Genomic DNA, 22,162 nt, shown 5'->3' with positions numbered 1-22,162 from the left:
TTTAAGGAATACCTTTATGTGTTTAAAATGTGCCATTGCGATAACGGACGTTTGAAATACACGGACTTAAAATACACTTCTTAAAAGTAACCTTTGATCGGTGCATTACTTTCCCTGTGTAGGACAAAAAACAAAAAACAGATGTCTGATACATTACATTCACAAATAAGTTTTATTTGAATATTTTTTATACATTATAACCATATCCAACACATTTTATATTATGACTCTTCTCCCTTGTCATTTACATAAATCAAAAATTTGTATATTAAGACTGCAAAATAGTACTCCTGTTATTATTATTTTTTTGTATATAGCTTTGTACACATACAAGTGCCAATGCATCCATCTTTGCATTAACGAATGCACATTCTGGGGGTTGTAAGTCAGGGCAGCCATAAGCAGAGAGAATACAAGAGCTCGAGCAAGACAGCAGGCTAGTAAAGTAACACCACCACCATGTAATCAACACTGACATGGGTAAAGTGTTCAACCCACAGCTTTTTTTTTTCCTTTTTTCTTTTTGCTTGAACTTGTTGGGAGTTGCACTAGTAAGTGAATTTGTATGTGCTGAAAAAGAAAGGTCGCCTGGTCGCATGTCCTGCTCGTGTCACAAGAGAAAGCCCAGTACTTCACACGTAGCAGTACAATGAGAACAAAACTAAACATCTGCAAGAGGGGAGAAGAGACCATCAACAAAGAAAAAAAGCTATAGTCAAAAATCATGATTGAACATTTCAGATTGATATTTCAGAGGTTGATAAAAATAAAAACATTGGCTAATTTACCCCCCACCTTGATCCTAGGAAACAAAACACACATACAGTAGATAAACCATGCGTTAACATCTTATGAATACATTTGAATCATTCTTTTTCCTCAATTTAAATAAAGACAACCTGGCATTATATTTCCTCATTGTGAGCCCCCTCTGTCAGTAAATGTGAGATGTTATATCCTAAATTTGTGTGGAATTAGATATGGATAAAAGGGTATCATCATGACAAAACCATTTTGTGATGTCTCATTGTTCTGGAAGGTAATATACATAATAGCTGCGACATGCCTTCCCTGCCGTCTTCCACAGAATACTAGATGGGCTATCACAAGTTGAAATTTCAGAATGAACTGGCTGGACTTCTTGTCTTCAAATGCATTTGACTGCCAAATCAAATTGGACAACCCATGGATGATACATTTATGACCCTCAATTCAGACTTGCTTCACTACAGCAGAGCCTTTATTCAAGTACAAACCACAAGCCATCAAACATTGCCATGGAGGGGGGGGGGGTAAAACGATTCAGAAAACCAAACAATTGGAAAGAAGTTTTTCGATCAATGAAAATTCAGCTGACAATCGAGCAGCCCTTCAGTGCTTAACATCCTGTGAGGCAGTGCAGGAGAGTGACACTGGCATGGTGAAGCTGTGGTCTTACAGTACAATGATTCAGACAAGCTCCTTCCATTGGAGGAGGGAAATAAAAACTGGGCTGAGCCAAAACTGATTTACCAAATAACATGGGAAAGTGCCATTGTGTGTGATGGCTTGTGTATGTACAGTATTTTGAATGTGTTTGCAAGCAAAACCCAGATGTGAGAGGTGGAGCAGCTGGGCCTTGTTCACTCAGTGCTGTGGGTGGGGGTGCTGGGCTGGTTCAGGCCCATGGTTTTGCACAAATAGCCGGCAAAGTCCACTACATCCACTTCTGACCGCTTGATGAACGTGTGACTCTGAGGATGAGAACAACACCAGACAGTCATTAGGTGACTATTTATGATATAGTTTTATATATTCCCCAAAGCAACTGAAGAGGTTAACATTTTAGTGTGGCACACACTAGTACACACTTAATTTCAAAACAAAAATCCACGACAAGGTTGTCTCATCAATCAAGCAATTTTCATTCACCACACGAATGCAGTGTTGTACTTTTTAACATTTCTGAGGAACTCACGGCTCATTAATCAAACATAAATGCTATGCTGCATCCATATTCATAGACACATTATGCATAGATGACTGTTCCCTCAGACACATACAGGTGCATGTAACACACTTCACAACGTGCTTTGTGCCATTATTAAATCTGACCCCAATAAAGAAACTGTTAGTGAAATGATTCATATTCTGAACCTGCACAACCATGATCACATCAGGTATAAAACGTACTTTGACAGTCTAAGCTCGGACTCGCCAAACGTGGCTTTCGAGCCGCGCGGCAAAACGACCAAATAAGCAAAGAAACCGTGGTTTTGCACAAGTTGCAGTTGAGATGATTGATCATAGATGAAAGAAGTCAAAAAAGTAAAAGAACTTCTCAGAAAATGTCTAAATATTGTTTGAAGATTGTGAATGATGTTTAGCTTTAAAACATTAACAATACGCATCGAGGCACATGGGTCAAGCCCTATTGCGCCCGCATTCAGTGACAAGGAGAGTCACGGTCCACAGACTTGGAACCTCAACAGATCCTCCATCAACACTATTTAAAATTAGTTAGCTCCTCATTTCATGTTGTCATGACCAACACTGAAGTCTGTTTAATTCAGTGGAGCGGAAAACCAACGTGAGACGCTTCAGTCTGTGGCGTCACTCACACAGACTCTCACTGTGCAAGTGGATATCAACATATTGTGCTATCAAAATGAATGCATATTAAATGTTTTCTCCGTAGTTATGAATCCGCTGACGTCACACACGTAACTGCGTGGTTTTTGCTTTTATTTAACCAATATTAAACACAAAACCATTATACACTGTGTTGCTCCACTCATTTTGGTCTCATTAAATGCATCATCAATATCGCTGCGCTGCAAATCCTGCATGTTTCAGTGGACTGATGACGCGCTCCGCCACGTCCCGCACCAGGCATAAACTGCTTTTTGTGTGAGTTGCCACTTTGCATGATGCAGCGCGGGGCTGCCACAAACCTCGACTGCTTTTGGTGTGAGTGCAGGGTGAGAAATAGTGCTTCATAACAAAGTCTTCACCCCGTTCTATACACTTCTAGCTAAACCAAGTGTGTCTGATCATGAAGTAGGGCTGCATGATCAAGACCAAAATACAACTATTTTGATCAAGATTGGAATCACAATTATTAATTATTTTTTCACTATGTTGAGAAAACTTATGTACTTTCATTGCTTTGCTTTTTTTAAGAAAAGACTGAACAGCACATTACGAAACAATAAAAATGACAGAAAATAACAAAAACGATATAACTATCCCAGAGTTGATCACCTGGGATTCATGGAATAAGCATTTTGTTACAGAGTGCAATCAGGAAATGCAACTCAGTAGAAGTAATTATAGAATATCGAAACTGAAGGACTGAACATGGCTAACAGTCTTTAGCAATGAGTAATATAAACTCTCTCACAGCCACAGCTCAGTGAAACAGAATCCCACCAGCATCTTTTCGGTTTTCAGGCAGGGGTCCGGTCACAAGTCAATGACTAACAGGTCCCAGTCAGACACCACACCGCCGTTTTACCATGTTTAATGTGAAACCGTAGCGAACAGTATTGCCATGCAGATTGGACACGTGAGAGTAACAATGAAATTTACTTGCGCTTGTCTCAAATATGGTTGCAAAAATGCAACACACGAAAAGCAGTGGCACCCTAAAACCTGTACACCAGTATGAAGAAGGCTTCAGTATGAACGTTCACCCACCATAAGTTTCTTCAGATCTGCCCTGTCAGCTGGGTTCTTGATCAAGCTGCAGAAACAAAAAGGGAAATGATTGACATTTTAGCAAAATAAATGGTCATTGTCTCTTGGATATTAGGACCTTTGATCTGTGTACTGTCAACATTTCTATGCCATCAAGTGACACTCACTCCCTCTTATGTGGATGACCAACACTATTGAATGACAAAACGAATTTTAGTGAAGTCTTTGCAAGCTTCCTCTTCCCCCTTTTTAAATGCAACTAAGAATGTTGCCTTGTGCAAAGGTGATATCACCTAAAATTTGGTTTGGTTTTCATCATTTTACTAGGGAATTTAAAGGCATCTTTTTAAGTGGAAGACCCCCACATCAAAACATGAGCTTAATTTCATACACAAACTCATGACTCTACGTGAACAGTCTAGATAGAAGGCTGGTTTATTAGGCACTCCCTTAAACTAATATACAATTATATAATTATAGTTGCTAAGTTTTGAGCTAAACACCACACAAGAATCATCAACAAGGGATTTGTGCAGGCCAGCAAAAATGAAAATCCTCGTAAAATCAAAACTATCCTGTAACTTTACTTTTGAGGCAAAAAACATTGGCGTTGCTGTAATGCAGCAGAGGAGCTCGCTGTACTAGGAAACTGCTGAAACTAGTAGGTGATTCGCTTAGACAAATCAAGGCATAAAAAGTTCAACTATTAAGTCAGAGCGGACTTCATTGTTTATTCTTCTAACTTAATGGACGCTCAAAATACAGGACTGTGTGTTTGGGTTGACCTCAATCTATCAAGATGTTAAAATACCAAAGATGCTATAGAGGAGCACTACAGGTTTCACCGGCTGAGTCTGACTGCTGTGGACTTTTGACCAAAATGATTACAGTTGGTCTTAAATAAAATCCTACTATCCCAGGAGCAAAGAGCTCCATTGAGCAAAACTCGCCATTTTCGTAAGTGTCACATTTACATCTGGAAGGTTGCCTTTTAAGACACCTTTAAAAAGCGAAAAATATCTTCCTCCACCCAAGCTTTTCTAGATTCCTATCAACTTCTACATGCATCCACATACACAACACGCTCTGCATATTTTTATTTCTTTCAATCATTTTCAACAACTGCCAATGTGGTGACATTTTTCTTCAGTGAAAAAAAAAAGGTTACTTTTAGATTTATAGCCAGAATAATCCACAGCATGACTGTCGTCCCACCAAACGGACTACATGATCAATTAAAAACATTCAATATTAGTTCTATTATTATTTCAGGGGTGAAAGCGAATTAGAGAATATTCCCATGAGACCATTTCATTTAAAGCCAAACAGGAAGTAAATGTAGAGACAAGTGCTCTTCAAAAGTGATCAACGTGTTTCCCAGGGTGAGTGGGAGTCTCCCTTCCTGATCCTGGATCTGTTGAAGCATGAAAAAAAACCCTCCAAAAATGAGAACTATAATGTCTTACTAGGTATCATACTGTCCCACATAAACAGGGATTTTTGGAGCAAACAAAGACTCAAAAACACCAAAATATAACCACGTAAAGTGGGACTCATGGGACTTGATTCCCTGAAAGGACTTCAACTCGCTGCTGTTGTTTTTATATCAAACTCATTGACAAAATATTATTAATTAATTTGGTAAACACAGAGGAAACAAAAACATGTGGCTTCTCACCATTTTGTGACAAAGTCCTGGAAGTCATTAGTGAAGACACCATGTGGTAGCTTTGGAGGTGGCTACAGAAAAAAAACGAATATTAAGATAAGGGTTATTATTATTATAACAAATAGCTGAACGTATCTCACCTCATTCACAATGTAGTCCAAGAGTTCAAAGATGGCCATGGCGGGTCTACTGTCCATCCCATGTCCTGTTTAAGAGCATGACATGTAAACACAATTTCATTGATTTTTGTTTTCAATATCATCATCGACCTGAACATTATCAAGACTATTGCAAGGGCAGCGTACCGCTAACAGGTCTTCCAGGTGGTCTGGGCCTCTGTGTGTTGCTCTGCTGATCTCCCTCAGCCCCGTCCAAGACAGCCCGTCCAAAGATCGCCTCTAGCTCTTTGGCGTCTGGAGGGGGTATTGGGTAGCGGCCGATGGCCAGCTCTACCAGGGACAGACCCATACTCCATACGTCAGACTGAACAGAATAGTGAGTCCCCTGCAGTCTCTCCGGCTGTTGAGGAGCAGAATAAACGTCAGAATGATGAATACGAGCCAAGAGGTTCGGCGGGAGAGAGGAAGGGGCAGAGGAAGTCCCGTCGGTGATGGAATAAACTGTTGCTGAAGGAAGTTGTGTGTGTGTGTGTGTGTGTGTGTGGTGTTGTAACTATGAAGCAAAAAGTGAAGCAATCGCTAGGCTGTTCCAGTGACTGTTGTGAGACTGTTGTGCATGTCGAGGCATAAACAGTACAGCTATGGTGCTATGGTGCAACACCGGATTGGAGGTTTAGATCAATGACACAGAAAAAAAGCTCTGAAGGTTCCAGTGAGTGTCTTAGGAAATCTTGGAAAGACATATCAAATGTAAAATAACCCTTTGCTGGAATCCAGGGATTAAATATGGGTGGAGTCTGATATCTGGACAAAAAAAGCAATGTGTGGATGCTGCCAGAAGAGGGAAGGTGGGGGGCGCAGGCGTGCTGACTCACCGACATGTACGAGCGTGTTCCCACAAAGGAGTTGGCCATCGAGTCAATAAGCTGGCCGCTCACACCGAAGTCACAGAGCTTTATCTCACCACGAGAGTTCACCAGGATGTTTGAGGGTTTGACGTCTACATGGCAGAGAAGCAAAGATGTAAGCTACAAGAAGTCATGGCAACCTGGCAAAACTATTTTGACCATTTTTCAAATGAAATGAAGAGCATAGGGCAAATACGTAAGCAAATCCTCTTCCATCAGTAGAGTGGTACAATGTCTGGTTTATGCATTGTATTGGGCTTTTTAAGACTAAAAACTTCAACTTTTTAGAGCAGGACTCACAATATTCACAAACATTTTGCTGCATAATCTCAAAGGGATCCTTCTTTATTGTCATATGTTGGTTTTCCTTGAGGCAAGTACAACCAGGATCAATGCGACTGACACGCACTAAAGTGACTAGCTTTTGCTCATCAGCTTACATACTTCTATGGTTTCTAAAGCTATATCTAGCTGTTGCCACACCACATAGTGCAGTCCATTAAGCACAACATTTTAAACAAGAACTCGATCAAGAAGAATGAATGAACAAAAGCTGTTGTTGTAGTTGAATGGAGCAAATGATGAGACCAAGCCCAGCAACATGTCGTCTGCGGTGCGTCTCCCCCACCACATAACCCCGCAAAGACATATGTTGACTGACTAAGAAATAGGTGGCATGGAGTGGTAGAAGAGGGATGGAGGGAGAAATGGAGGGTGGGGTCAACAGGGCGAGGTTGCTGTATAATCACATCTGAGAGGCTGTAATTACCGCTCGAGCTCAGAGAAGACTCTGTCCTGGTGTACCAGTGACCACGCAGGTCTGTTGCAACTACTGCAATTTGCAAATCTACAGTAGTGTTGCTGTTAGAGGCCTACCATGGAACAGGACTCACAATAAAGACGTACTTTTGAAAATTAAACAGAAGTGGTAGCCGTTAAACTCTATTAATATATTGTATAATAAGCAGTAGTTAGAAGTTCCAAACATCTAGCAAAAACAAACAAAAGAACGGATCGTTGTTGTTTTGTTTGAAGCATGCAACTGGTCCTTCCTTTCAATAGTATAAGAAAGGTAATAGCCAAATAATGAGTGCAACATTCGCCTCTCCTAGCAGCACAAGTTAGTACCTCTTGTCAGGCTGTTCAGTATATATTCACAGAAAGTTAATACCCGGGATAGGACAATATGCATTCCTGATACTTTGTCGGCCCTAGTAAATATTTAAAAAATATTTAATTGTCAGCAAAGATATTTAGTAAGTGTTTCTCAATGTAGCACGGCTGTATTCAAATTCAGTAGTAAATTGTCGCCCGCAAGAAATAGAAAAATGTAATAGAAAAATAATAGAAACATCTTGGCAGGTTATAATTGTTGTGGTGTCTATGCAACCATATTTCCTTTAAATAAGAACATATCAGTGCAACAACCATACAAAACAGACAATAATGCAGCCTCCTTCTGATACCTCTGTGCATGATCTGATGTTTTTCCCGCAGATAGGCCAATCCTCTCAGCACCTACAAACATGATGGAAATGTTAGTGCATAGAAATATGAAACAAGTTGCATCTACCACAAAACGTTGTCACATATCCATAACAGTTTATGATTTGCAGTTCCATCAAAACGCTGGTGAGGCATGAGGCAATGTACCTCTTGTTAAACACCAGTGTCTGTGACTTCTCTGTTGCGGAACAACATAAATATTGAGAAGTAACATCGCAACAATCTCTCACGCCCAGCTGCATATACACAATTTAACATGAAAAGTTTAAAATATTTTTAAGACAAAACACCAATGTAAATACATACAGCTATGCTGACTTTTCCTAGGATGTCTTCAGGGATTTTGCGTGCCTCCTTTAGAACCTGGTCCAAGGAGCCACCGTCCTGTAGCAAGCATATACTTTAAACACTGGAACAGTATGTATACATTGACGTTGAATTCCTTTGCCAAAGAGGGGCCCTCACCATGTGTTCCATACAGATGCTGATCTCTCCATCGCTGTAAAAAGCGCCATAAAAGCCCACAATGTAGGGGGAGTTGCATTCATGCAGAACCTGCAGCTCTCTGATAATCTGGTTCCTGATGGCAGGCTTAATTTCCAGATGGATCAACTAAGAGGTAAAAGGATAAAAACACGTCCAATCTAATAAGTAACAATCATCAATTGCATTCAATTCAATTCATTATGACGTACATAAAGATATGATCACCAAATTTCATGATGGCATGCAAGAGTCCCCTACAAACTAAAGGGATATCGCTGTGCATTTCATAAAGTTTAACAGAAACACTTCATGTTCCCATGCACGCATGTCATATAGACCAACACTGCAAGTATCAAATTAATCTATTGTACAAATCTACCATTGACAAAATATGCTTTGAAGAGGTTTGAAATACGAAGTAAAACTACTTATAGAGTAATCCCACACTCGGAAACTCGCGAATTTTTACAGCCACTGTTTCATCGTTAATCCATTGTTTAGCTTAGTCCTCGCATAACGATAAATTACATATTTATAGAGAATTTTCAATTTCTAACCTGCTTGACTCTGGTGAGAATATAATGCTATACACAGTTTATAATACAAAATAATTTTCTTTACAAAAGTAAAAGAAAAAAACTAATAAAAATATATAAATAAATATATAATAACATCAAACACAAATAAACTAATTATTAATGAGAGAGACTTAACAGAGACAGTGAGCCACTTCAAGATCACGCTGTCCCCAATCTTAAAAATAATACGTTTTATGTTACAATTTTGAAAATAATTTGTCACTGGTGTATTTAGTGTTTTTTAGTTTTTACAGTTAGTTTTACATAATTTCCCTGGGGATTAATAAAGATATTAATTACATTTATTAATTATTATTAATTCATGACTTTTTCTGTCGCAAATTTTAGTCAATATTTTTTCCACAAATAAGCTAGTAAGAGATTTACAGGAGAAATTATTTGCTTTTTGCAATTCAACAAGTAAAATATAAAAGGAGATTCAAAAGTCAGCATTTCCCACCAATCTTTAAAGTTAATGGTTACCTTGCGAGCCATAACCAAACCGGAAGGTTTGTGGCGCACCTTGTTGACCACTCCTCCATTGCCCGCACCTAACTCACAAATGGGGTCAAAATCCTCGTCCTTCAACTCCCCGACCTGAGCTTTCTGGGTGAGGAAGGCCTCCAGTCTCTTTTTCTGTTGCTCGTCCAGGTCAAGCTCACCCAGTTTCTTTTGTAAGGCCTCGAGGTTTGCTCTGTGAAGAGAGAGAAAAATAGATACCAGAACAATTTATCAAGTAGAAAGATATGTCAGCTTTAAAGTGCTTCAACAGTAGTTAAAAAAGGTTTTCTACACTGAATACAGCATTTAGCATGGCAATCAGAACATTTATACAACAAGGGCATGATATTCATTCATTCAAAAATATTGTTATTATGTTATTGTTATTTCACAGATATGTGCCTGTGACTGGCCCTGAACCATTTGCCATTAGAATGGCAGGTAGTCGAATGCATTTCATAGGGGACGCATGCGCACTGTGTCACTGGCGGCTGTTAGTGAGTCGTGCCTCAGTTGGCAGCCTCAGAGCTGCATCTGCTGAGGCTTAAAGAATGCGGAAGGGCAAGTGGTTTGGCTTTGTAATTTTAACTGGATGCAGAGCGAAAAAAAAAAAGCAAGCTTTTATTCATTGCCTGTTTGCAAGCATACCAATTAATGTCAATGCAATGAAAGTACTTTCAAATTGTTTAAAGCGTCATTAACACTAGCCAAACATTCTGATGAAAAGATGCCAAAAATATTCTAGTGTCTTACAAATGAGAATCAATCCGCAAAGTAGATAGAAATACACCAGAAGAAAAAGTGAATTTAAATAACTATTCACTTAACATAGACCTGCAGTGGAGTAAAATGTTCCTGTGGATAGTTTGTGACTGTACAGTATATTGGCACAGCACTTGAATAAGGACAGTAGGATGATGATGGGGTTAACGTGAAGTTAACCAGCATCAAAGGCAAATGAGGCTGTAGACTTGCAGACAAGACCTATAGTACAAACCTCTTATGGGACAGGTATATCACACTACTGTCACCACAATAGGAGGGCTGGAAGTTAGAGCCACCGGTAAACAATAGAACACCTTTTCTGATGAATCAACTGACAGACATGATGAACAATTGAACTTTAACATGACCTATCTAGATGTCTGACAGACCTCAGGGGCAACAACCCAGGAAATCATCTCGTTCTTTCTAACCATGGTTGGTTTATTTCACATGGATTTGTGTGAAGTGTAAAGTTTGAAGGCAGCATGTGAAGACATTGGCGGGTGGTGGTGAAAACAAAGAGGTGGTAAGATACAAAACTGGTCTCGGAAAGTCTTCAGTAGGTCGTTATACTCACTCGGATGCAGCATCAATGGTGTTCGAGGTGGCCTGTGCTTCTCCGATGGGTGTTATGGTCAGGGGCACCGGCTTTCTTTTGGGGGGCATGTTCTGTTCAAGTCTTTCGCCAAGTGATAAATGGAATTGTAAAGGCGAGCCTCGGCGAGTCTTTTGCCTTTTCCTTGTACGATATTGACGCTGACAGAGCAACAGGACGAGCTATAGGTGGCTAGCTAACGTTAGCAAAGTTAGTGCAGTTGCTTGAACATGTCAGCTAGTTATTACGCTCAAACGTACCATGCCTGGCTGCGTCCAAATGTATAGGTTTCGCGGGTGTGTCTACTATAGTAGGAGAACACACATGTCTGTTTTCTTCTTCTGTCCAGCTACCTGCTGCTATTAGCCATTAGCAACCTAGCTGCTACGAGCTACGAGCAACTCCGAAGGAAGATCTCAGATTGGAGTCCTCGCGGTTCCGCTTCCACTTAGTAACAGTCCACCGGTGGCTCGACTCGGGCAAACACCAAGAGACCAAGTGGCTTCGTTGTGTAGCACAGCGGGGTCCGAGTTAGGAATCCCCCTGGTTTCAGTTCGGGGTGTGGGGCTCCGAGTGGTCCTTCAATGCAGGAAGCTGCGGCATCAGACCTGTGTGACACCCCCACTGGAAGGGCTCGCGATTAGTCTGCAAAGTCTCAAGCCGACGGGTAAGACGGGGCGAGACGCGAGCCGAATAAAAACGGTCGAATATGTACAGTTTGATATAGTTCCCAGGAAAGGTGTCAAAAGAAGACGAAGTTTGACCAGAACTGTGATCCGCGTACAGTGACTTCGTGGAGAGGAACCATGCTGCCACCCTGCGGTGCATAGGAGAACTGAATCGTGAGATCACAGTCGAACTTCAACACTAATATCGAAACGTTAATAATATGACCCTGTCTTTTCTACACAATATTGGCCTAACAAATTTGCCACTTTCTTAATTTACACAAGTTCATGCTAATTCCTCTGTCAGATCATTAATTTAAAAAGCATATATATATATATATATATATATATATATATATATATATATATATATATATATATATATATATATATATATATATATGAAAATGAGCATTAATTCTTTGAGCAGTTGACTTTGTATTGCCCATAATGTGTACTTCTGTATAATCTCAATAATACTACTACTAATAATAATAAAATAGTTATTTCATGTGCCAATTCCTGAGATGTTGCACAGGACTACAGTATCCTTTTATATTCTTTTTAACTAAGAAGGGTCAGTGTCATCTTTTTTCTTTACTTCACTTTATTCAAACTTATATCCAGATGGATAAAAGGAGGTTTTGGAATGCTAATAATTTGTCTTCTGCATAGCCAATGATATTGAAACAGTAGCTGAAATTGTCACACTAGATATCATAAAACAGGGAAACATGCAATTTCATCATATTGTCGTTAAAATGTTATTTTAAATCATAAACAATAGAATATCTTTGTGGTGAATACCTTATCCCATGCATATGATTTAAAGCAGGCACTCTATTAGAAAGTTAATAGTGTTAAATGAGCATTATTTATTAAAATAATGTAATGCTGAAAGACAAAAATAAAATTCTCAAAAAATAAGAGTTTTATTTAGAATTCAAATTGAAATTGATCTACATGAATACTGGCAAAGTGCTGCACTTTACCCACTTCCAGGCTGGGAGGAATAAGATGGTTTCTGAAATTACAACCATCTTAAGCTCCACTTAAGATGACTTCTTCACATCAACAGCCAATTTCTTGGACAAGCTGGTGAAGGAAGGCGCTGCAGCTGGTTCTGAGGGCTGTGAAGGCAGCTTGCAGATATAGTGAGTCAGTGGCAAACATTTCCCTGTTATTTCAGTCATCACTGAAAAGCACAGCTTGAGTTTTACTGGCAGAGCTGCTGCTCTATGTAAGAAAAAGCTACAGAACTAACATGAAAACAAAACAAATGTAAACAGGTATATAATTGAAATGGAACAGAGAAGTAGCACAAAAATGTTGGCTTCATCTAAAATACAATTTAACTGGCACTTTTCATTCATAATTTCATATATTTTCTATAAAGGTTTTAATCATGGGAAAAAAATGAACTAATAATACACTGTAATGATCAAAATCACACCACAAATACACAATGATCAAATGAAACATGACAGTATTTTTTTTAAGAAATGACTTTAATTCCACACATCAATAACAGCTGTTAGAATACGATCATTTAAATTTGTACAGTTTTATCCTCGGCAGGCATGTGAAGAGTCCCCTGGCTAGAGCATTTGGTACAGAACACGACAATCGCCACCTTGACCAAGCAACAGTTCCTCTTTGCACTTGCCCAATTCAGCAAGTGGAGGCAATTCAAGGCTTAATAAAATATTATTTAGATCTTATTGTGTTAATATGAACATGTAAAAGAAACATTTGACATCATGGATTGTGACCAGCTTCTGCCCATGCTACTTTGTGTTACAGATTGGTACCCCGCAGTCAAACACCTTGAAAGCAACTCAGGCTCAGTTCCACAGAAGCGACCCGCATCGTGTCTTAAACCATGACGCAAAAATAAAGAGAGAACACCAGTTAAAACTATGACCTATCACTGAACAAGCGAACAGTGTCATTTTATTTGCAGTTATTACATATACACTTGTCCAGTGAATAGGGAAAGCACAAGATAAAGATTGTTTGTCTCTTACTTTCATCCGAGACTTGAGTTTTCCCAACAAGCTGCCATTTCCCAACTTTATGGTCTTTATGAGTCCTGTCGAGGAGGTAAGAACAGTGGAAGCCCAGACTCGACAGCAAACAAACTGAATCATAGTGAGAACTTGCCGGTTTGCTCAAGCAGGGGGAAAAAAACAGTATGAACTGATCTGGATGAACTTTTTTGAAACAAAACTTTAATGAGAAAGACACTGTGCATATCGCCACGTGATAGCTGAAATAATAAACTGCTATCGCACCAGATGGAATCGACTTCCTTTCTCTCGCTGAGATTTTAAACCAAGGTCACGGCGAGCTAAAGTCTACAAGCAGCCATCACAAATGAGCATCAGAAGTGCTTGTGCAGAGCGATATTCACTGTACGCTAACATCATGTAGCAATTAAGTCTGAGACAAGGTGCAGAATTATCTACCCCGTGAGGCCAGGAGGTGGGAGTGTTGTTGAGTTGATGCAGCTCCACTTGCTCCAGACGGGACATTTTCTAATCCAATCATCAGCTTTAAGATAGGAGGGGCTGCACCTATTGACACTTCGGACTGTGCCAGACACGTGGAAGCAATCGCTTTAAAGCAAATCCAAAAAATTTAGAGGAAATAACATTGCTGAACCCAATTACAACTTTGAACTCCGCAACAGTCTGTGCTGAACCAGATATGTATATTCAACACGTAAAAACACACCTGCAAAATTAATATGAACCTATGCTTTTGTATTTAACTGAAAATAAAGTTTCAAAGTAGCTGATCTGACAGAGGCGACACTCCTCACCTCTCCATCAACTCAGAATATTTGACAATACAGTAATTGGAGTCCCTTTCATGAGCAGAGCTGCAGCAGGTAAATGAACCAGCAATATGATGGTAATTCCAAGTTGGTATATAATTCAGACTGGGAAAATATTTAATAAGTAATGTAAAATGAAAAAGGAAAAAAACTCCAGTGTAAAATTGACTAAATAAAAATAAAATATTTGACCCCCTTGTACCAGCCCCCCTCTCTCTCTCTCTAGTCAGTCTGGGAAGTTTCTCTTCACTGTAGTTGGCGTTCCCATTGGGCAAATACATGGGGCTGAATTCCTGCTTTTTCAAAAGAATAAATCTGAACCGAGTCCATTTCAGAGATGTAAAGGTTTTCCAGCATGTCGAGGCACATCACCACATTTTGCCACTTCATTCAGCCAAACTCATGACAGATGACCTGTCCATGACCAGTTCAGCCTTAAAATAAATAGGCACCTTCCCAGACCCTCACAGCTTGTGTTCAGTTTCGTATGAACGAAAACTAATGGTCCCATGTTTCGGGGTGAATATTATTCAATTTATTCTCTTGTTAGTTTGCAACAATTCCACATGTTCTTTAACGTTGTTCCTAAAAGAATTGCCGACATTTAATCACCCGCAGATAACCCCAAAATCCCTCTCACTTCCAAAGAAATCTTGTTTAAATTAAATCTCAATCTTGGTCTCCTTAAATGTATTTATTGTTTTGAAACTTAAATATTTGTTTCCCCCCTTTTATGTCATTTTTCTTGTCACAAGTGACTGAAGTGATCACCTGAAGCTAAAAGAACCTGTAAATCTACTTCAGACATGAGGATAGAAGAGAAAATTCAAAAAGTCTAAAGAGAAATGAGAAGGGGTGTTCTGGGCTGTGCTGCCAGGGTGCTCCATCTCTTCAGTTGAGGCAAGGCGGCGGAAAGTTCCACTGCAAGGTGGCCAAAAGGTTAGTTTTCCCAGCAACCAGAGTAAAGAGGAATCGCTGCAGGCCAAACAGTGCATATTTGAGTGTTTGTCTTGTGTGGATATAAACCCAAGCAGCTAAAAGGCTCGGCCGCAGGGGGGGGGGGTGATAGGATAAAGTTGTTGCATCTAGAGGATAACGCCTCATATTTCAAACCCCAGTTTCTTCATCTGTGTGAGTGTCAGTCAATGAGGGAACAAAGCCAAATGGTCAGTAAGCAGTGACCAAGTCCTTGTCATAGTTGTATCGGCCCCTCTTTGGAGCAGGGCTGTCAGCGCTGTCGTCAGTGTCCTCGCTGTCGCCTCCAGCCCCGCCCCCTTCTTCCTCAGAGGAAGAGTCAAGAGTCAGATCTACCACTACACCTCCAGCTGGCGCTGCAGCGGATCCTCCTGCCACTCCCGTCCCACCCGACGAACTGCTTCCAGACTTGCCGGTCAGACTTGTGCTGCTGTGGGCTGGAGAGTGACCGTTTGCTTCGGGGACACCTGAAGACACAGAAGGCTTGCGTTAATCACTTGACAATCATCATAATGCCGAGGCACCAGTGCATTGAAGGGAGTGGAACTCTCGGAACTTGAACTTGAAGCCAAGTTAACGATTGAAATAAAACTAAAGAAAATCCATAAGAAGTAGGCAACACGTACATATATCAACGACGGAGTATTCTGGTGTGTCGCTACGTTCTCTTTCTCTCTCCTTTTCCTTCTCATCACTGATTGGTCGCCAAGAACCGTCCGTCAAGTATTCGATCTCTTCAATCTCCTCGCTCGTCTCCTTGAGAATCTCGGATAGTAATCTGGAAAAGACAAACATACAGCGAAACAATAGCACCCCTCTGTGTAAAGAAATGATCCAACATGGTTCAGTGCTCTTTCAAAGCTCTTACCCATCTATTGTGAGCAGCTCAAATGGAGCTGGTTTGTCACAGACAGGACAAGTCCACGTGGGTTTTTTCTCATTCATCTGCAGGAAGAAGACTGCGTCGAAACACTGCAGGTGGGCACATGTTAGGACTCGACATGGCACACCGAGCCGCATCTTTACCAGCTACAAGATCCAAAGATGAAATACGATTAGACATTCATGCAGCAGGAAAAATGTCAAACGTTGCCAAATGACAGAAGCAGTTATACCCACCGGACAAATGAGTGAAACCCGAAGACCTGTGGTTGCGATTTCACTCTCTGGATCGAAACGAAGTTTATCTTGAACTGGGGAACAAAAACAGCAGTAGATACATTCACCGTTTTTAGAAATGTTGACAGATCAAATCCTTATTCCTCAAGATCCAACTGATGTGCTTACTGCGTTCACGACAGCGCTCTGCACTCTCAACTGAGCAGAGTTTGAGCTGGGTGAAGAGGTCTGCCGCTGTGAAGACCTTCACCAAATAGACTGCCACAGAGTACCTCTGAAAAAAAAAGACAAAAAAAAAACCCATCTGTCAACTGTGTGATTAAATAACTTTTACTGAAATATTCAGAAGCCACAATGCCTCTCGAACACCAGTAACATTTATAAATAGGTTTTGCAACAGACAGCAGATGCTTTCGGCGGAAACCAATGCATGACCGAATGGCGTGGATGTTGTGCAATAGGCCCCGCAGACACACTCAGCTCTGCAACTCTACAGAGATTGGTTGAAAGAGCTCAACTACGAAGATGTTTTGAGTACTGGGCCAGTTCCCACAGAACACGCACGTCTGCCGTTTTTCCACATAGTTTAGATCGACTGAGTCATACCAGTGCACTCAAAAGTCAAATTGCGCAACCACAATGTAAAATGTTGAGAAGCAGGGTTTATCGATTATTTTCATTAATCCAGTAGCTATATAATGATGGCTTGACTGTTACCACGTTGTCATGGGCAGATTTTGAGTTAGATGCACGACTAACTAAATGCTTTGAATACATTCTGTTTTCGTCCTCCTCTGATTTTTTAAACAATGTTCAGTTGTAGCAATGTACAAGGCAAATTCATTTTATTTTGCCATTTGTCATAAAATAATAAAGAATAAATCAGGACAAGTGGAAGACACGCGATCTGGTGCCAATTCTTAGGAACAACAGGGACGATCAGAACTTTAGCAACATACAAATATGGGGCAAAGAGCTGAGTGGAGCCTGAGAGAAGATGGCATTGCCCGAGCAACATTATTATTTCATGATGAAAAACAGCACCACAGACATGTTGTTTGCACTGAGGATGTTGATAGAGAAGTACAAAGAAGGTCAGAAGCAGATTAACTTATAGCCCCTAAACCTTTACTATTGGAGTATACTGGGATCTTGTTTCCACACTTACAACATACAGACAGCCCATTTCTGAAACCTCAATGTGCAACAGTGAAATAAAAAAAAATCCTTCATTCAGATGCAGTCAGACACCAAAAACACAGAGATCACACGCCAACAGTTAAACCTTATAAAGCTACTGTAGTTTGAAAAATGAATAAAACAGGCATGTGACACAGCATGAGACTGACCTTCCCAAAGTTCCCCCAGGTGACTGTGACCCTGTTGGTGACACTGGAGAGATGCAACCACGGTGTGATGTTCACAGGACGGCAGGGACGACGAGGTTCAACTCCTGGTTTGTTAGAGGGGTAATATCCCTGACACCACAAAAGGAAAAAAATAGGTAAAACAGAAATCTACAAAAGTATTTTTAACTTGCAGCTGATAGATCCCGACCTGCAGGCAAAATACAGGTTGTCCATGAAGTCCATTTGCCATTTTAAAAAAGGGATTATTTTGATCAATATGCTAATGACAAGCATTAATCACAATTTAAACGTCATGGATACAATCCTATGCAGCAATAATACAAAGGAAAGCAAAGAGATACGTCTATCAGATTTGTTTGACTTGTACTCAGTGGTTATCGAAGATACATGTCATCACAATCATACACAACGTGCATCCATAATAATAAAGAAGATAATGCACAAAGACTGAAAATAACTATTATAAAATGGTTCTCATTACTTCATGAATGTGACACGGTTGTGTCAAAAACAGTTTCTGTATTTAATATAGTTTGTTTCATAAACACTCTATACTTTAACTTTAGAGTTAGGGACATCCAAATAACTATATGACCAACAATCTGTCTGCTGCAAAACAAACACTACTGCTGCTAGCAGTCGTGAGCTTTCTACTTAAAAATCCATATTAAACAAGAATTTCTGTGAAGCTTGTTGGAAACCAAAATGTTCAGAACAAAGAAAGATGATTTTAAGTCAACTCACCGGCACATGACAGTAGGACTGGTTCACTTTAACAGCAATATTTGGGGGATATTGATCCTCCTGAGCACCAATGGAGTCTGTGTAACAGATTCTGTGAAAACGGTGGCGATTAGAAGAGCATTAAAACTGAAATTTATTTATGAGTTTTTAAATTAAACTGTTTGTACTACTGAAATGAATCCACTATTCACTAGTAGGAAATTGGATCTCACCTAAGAACTACTTGGATTGACCGAATTCCAGGACGAATCTCACTGAAAAGTATGAAGAAAAAAAAAACAGTTAGCCAACAGAAACATTTCTGTAGGTCCCATAGGTTTACCTTGCATTTCTAATCTGATCAGCTTGATTGGGCGTCAACTCAAAAATACAATGACTGTCCTGTAGTTTTTCATTATTCTGGGCAACTGAAATGAAAAGCACACAGTCACTCAACAGGTCACATATATAATAAGTTGGTTACATATTATATCAAGGTCTCATGCATTATTCCCATGAGGGATGTATGAAAATATCATGTCACTGCTATCATCACACTAAATGATCTCATTATAATTATATAGGTATTGTTGCAATGCACTCAAAAGTTTTGAAAAATAAAGTAGTTAAATACGCTGAAATCAATCACCATGTAGCATGGATGACTCCAGCAAATATGTGTAAAATAAGTTGCAGTCAGCAGCATGTCTGTTAAATGACCGATGGTTAAGGTCAATCGTCTTGTTGTGTGCATTGTGTTCTAATGTCAATGAACAGAAGTGATGCTTCCAATGTTTTAACGCCATATATTTCACTGATTTGCGGGTATCTGCCTGAAAGGACCGTTGTACCTCGGCTCAGTAGTAGCTAACAGATATACAGACATCAGCTTAGGAGAGCACAGCATCACCTCAATGAACACAATGGCAGCAGACACTATTAGCCAGTGCATTCCTAAATAAAGTACTTATACACATATTGAGTCTGTTGGCATAAATGCTGTTGGAGTTCACTCCGCTGTGATGAGCACACTAACGTCACATACGGACATGAGCAGTCAGGCCTTTATTTAACCAGAATTAAACACAAAATAACTAGTATTGATTAGAGGCAGATTCGAATGATGAACACAATGTAAACACTCTCCATACTCAGGCACTAGTCACTGTGAGTTATTAGAAAAGTGAGCCAGTCAAAGTTACACAGCATTTCTAAAAGAAAACCGTTACAAATGTTACCAGGATAACCGCTATATCCCTAATTCGTACACTCACAAGACTCAATGCATTCATAACATATATACAACATACATACAACAACATATAACAAGGTTTCTAAACCTTTTTTTTTACACTGAAATATTCCAATTTGACATCACTGTTTCAAAAGACTGTAGTTGAAAATCTTAAGAGATGAAAGTACACTGTAAAAAAAAAAAATCTTTAGTGAAACCTAAAGTTTGGGATGGGAGTCACCTAATTTGTATATTAATTCAACACCAGGCTCCAGCCACAGCGTATTACACAAATTTTCCCCATCTCTCAAGCAACAATGATGACTGGACAACAAACACCATCATCCTACACCACTATTTGCACTGTATAGTCGCCTGAGACTTCTACCACTATTTTTTCCTCAGTACAGCTACCTCCATTACGGTTTTGACTGGACACAGCAAACAGACAAGCAAAGTCTAGGCACATAAGCAGCACTGCTTATTTATTCAAGTTTAAGGTTAGGTTATGGCTATGGTTGGGTCTTTTCACATCAACTTACGTTCACAACCAATTACACTTCATAAACCCTGTCATAAGTTACTATACATTGTGAACATTCACAATGTCTTCTAGAAAGTCTTATGAATACATTAGGACATCTTTTGAATGCAAGTGCTGTCAATAAGTCAATACTCACTTAGCTCAGTGGGGGGCAAAAGTGTCTCCAATGTTTGGTAAAAGGGAAGTGGCACCAGTTTGACCTCAAGTGCAGGTGTGGGCAGTGGCTTAGTTATGCCATTGAGGTAGTCTGCACCCTGATTGGTAGCAGTGGTGGAGGAGGTGAGAGATGAATATGTAATAGGGACACTTTCAGGGCGCCGTGCCGCCAACCAGCTTGAGGTTTTGGGAAAGCGCGATTCGTAGAGCTGTCTGACATTCTTAAGAAGCTCTGGACTGTACTCCGTCTGCACCAGTCTTAGTGCACGTCCTACCAGGTCCTGCTTCAGTCCACTTTTGCTGCGGCCCATTGAGGCAAGCAGCGTCTGCAGGTCTGAGACCCGAAAACTTTTCACCATGTTCTAGAAGAAGGGAAAGAGAAGACAAATGTCAAAGATTGACATTTCAATGCTCAATGGATCTACCATTTTTATACATAAAATCAACATAAATGACTTGAATCGTGTTCACTACATGAGTTTCCATTTGTGAGTGTCCTCTGACACCTGAATAAGAATATGGCTTTTCATATACCACTATATTGTCATCTTTACACGTCTGTTAGATTTAAAAGATGTGTTGCTGAAGTGTAGTCATACATAATAAGAAATACAGAAAGATTAAGAATGGTGTGTGTGCGTGTATATATGACTCAAGTCAGAGAGTCCATTTGTTGGAAATATGCATAAATATAGAAACTTGCTCCTAAAGAATAAGCCAACTAGCAGTACCACAGCACCTGGAATTCTGAGGTACAACAAACTACAAGATATTACCTGCAAAAAACATAACGATGATAAGTACACGTGGACAATGAGCCATGCAGGGCGCATTTAATGTTGCTATGGTCATATTTTAAAGAGGGCACAGCATAAACATCATTTACCATAGATGACATAGTACGGCTTGGATAGATCGTGCATAATATAATATAAATAAATATTATAAATATGACAAAACATCAAGGAACCTCCAGAACAGTAAACGTAAACAAGTGTCGAAAGAAAACGATGGCGCACTTGAAAACACATGATGTTTACATGCCAGGTGAAAGCCTTCCATAACGGAAACAATGGTAAGCGTTAGTGTTCAAATGATCTTCGACTCAATTTATGAGGGTCGAGGCTAGGACAGAGTGGAAGGACGATCTGTGGTTTCTGTCTGGACCGTGGGCGCTGAGTCTGACCGGCAGCCCAGCTCTCCAGCAGCCTGGACTGTCGGTACTCAATCAGAGAACCCAGGGGTTTTGACAGGTGCACAGCAACAAAGACACAATGGCATAATAGCCGCTAAGTCATCCGAACCATACACAAACATCTTCTCAATAAATGGACCAATTAATTTGTCAACATTTATAATTCATTTACGCAGGGCTTGCAAAGAAACCAACGCACTAGATATATAGCAAGGCAGCAACGTTAGCTGCGCGGGCTAGTTCGTTTTACCGGCAGCTATACTCGGCGAGGATACACTCTCGCGTGTTTATATAAACGAGCGGTGTCGTCCACCACTCGGAATTGATTTTGTAAACCCTCTTGTCTTTAAAACATCAAACTAAAGTCATCAAGGCTCTACTTGCCATCGCTTCCACCAGCTCGGCCGCCATCTTCGCACAGCAGTACCGCGAGAGTCATGGACGAAGCTTGTCTTTGACCAATCAAACGTCTAGCCGCCTTTGAACGACTTGTTATCATAGCCAATCACGAAACCGCTTAGGCAGAAGCTCGGA

The 22,162-nt window shown here is 40.1% G+C and overlaps 2 protein-coding genes across 2 annotated transcripts; both read right to left on the bottom strand.

The window, feature by feature from the left end:
- Nucleotides 1–176: 176 nt before the first annotated feature.
- On the bottom strand, nucleotides 177–11,604 carry map2k2a (mitogen-activated protein kinase kinase 2a). The gene is made up of 11 exons (XM_053853534.1): nucleotides 10,788–11,604; nucleotides 9,428–9,638; nucleotides 8,346–8,492; nucleotides 8,187–8,264; nucleotides 7,841–7,892; nucleotides 6,342–6,466; nucleotides 5,653–5,866; nucleotides 5,488–5,552; nucleotides 5,357–5,418; nucleotides 3,679–3,724; nucleotides 177–1,733 (listed from the first exon to the last, which is right to left on the bottom strand). Exons 1-11 carry the CDS (start codon nucleotides 10,874–10,876, stop codon nucleotides 1,623–1,625), a joined length of 1,200 nt encoding a protein of 399 aa, XP_053709509.1. The 5' UTR covers nucleotides 10,877–11,604; the 3' UTR covers nucleotides 177–1,622.
- A 1,576-nt stretch (nucleotides 11,605–13,180) lies between these two features.
- On the bottom strand, nucleotides 13,181–22,162 carry pias4a (protein inhibitor of activated STAT, 4a). The gene is made up of 11 exons (XM_053853965.1): nucleotides 22,013–22,162; nucleotides 20,414–20,795; nucleotides 18,843–18,927; nucleotides 18,733–18,774; nucleotides 18,521–18,611; nucleotides 17,756–17,884; nucleotides 16,575–16,680; nucleotides 16,407–16,480; nucleotides 16,156–16,316; nucleotides 15,914–16,065; nucleotides 13,181–15,754 (listed from the first exon to the last, which is right to left on the bottom strand). Exons 1-11 carry the CDS (start codon nucleotides 22,037–22,039, stop codon nucleotides 15,480–15,482), a joined length of 1,524 nt encoding a protein of 507 aa, XP_053709940.1. The 5' UTR covers nucleotides 22,040–22,162; the 3' UTR covers nucleotides 13,181–15,479.

Source organism: Synchiropus splendidus, chromosome 1 (genome assembly GCF_027744825.2).
Source record: "Synchiropus splendidus isolate RoL2022-P1 chromosome 1, RoL_Sspl_1.0, whole genome shotgun sequence".
NCBI lineage: Eukaryota > Metazoa > Chordata > Actinopteri > Syngnathiformes > Callionymidae > Synchiropus > Synchiropus splendidus.
This window is presented reverse-complemented; position numbering and strand designations above follow the sequence as displayed.

Bases quoted from the DNA above. Each gene is read 5' to 3' on its own strand.
- map2k2a (XM_053853534.1), bottom strand. From the start codon at position 10,876: ATGCCCCCCAAAAGAAAGCCGGTGCCCCTGACCATAACACCCATCGGA. The intron at 5,553-5,652 runs GTACGCTGCCCT...GCTCTTAAACAG, and splicing joins ACCTGGAAGACCTGTTAGCG to GACATGGGATGGACAGTAGA. The intron at 5,419-5,487 runs GTGAGATACGTT...TTTTTTCTGTAG, and splicing joins TGGACTACATTGTGAATGAG to CCACCTCCAAAGCTACCACA.
- pias4a (XM_053853965.1), bottom strand. From the start codon at position 22,039: ATGGCGGCCGAGCTGGTGGAAGCGATG. The intron at 18,612-18,732 runs GTGAGATCCAAT...CCGTTTTCACAG, and splicing joins TCAATCCAAGTAGTTCTTAG to AATCTGTTACACAGACTCCA. The intron at 16,681-17,755 runs GTCAGTCTCATG...TTTTTTTTTCAG, and splicing joins CCTGGGGGAACTTTGGGAAG to AGGTACTCTGTGGCAGTCTA.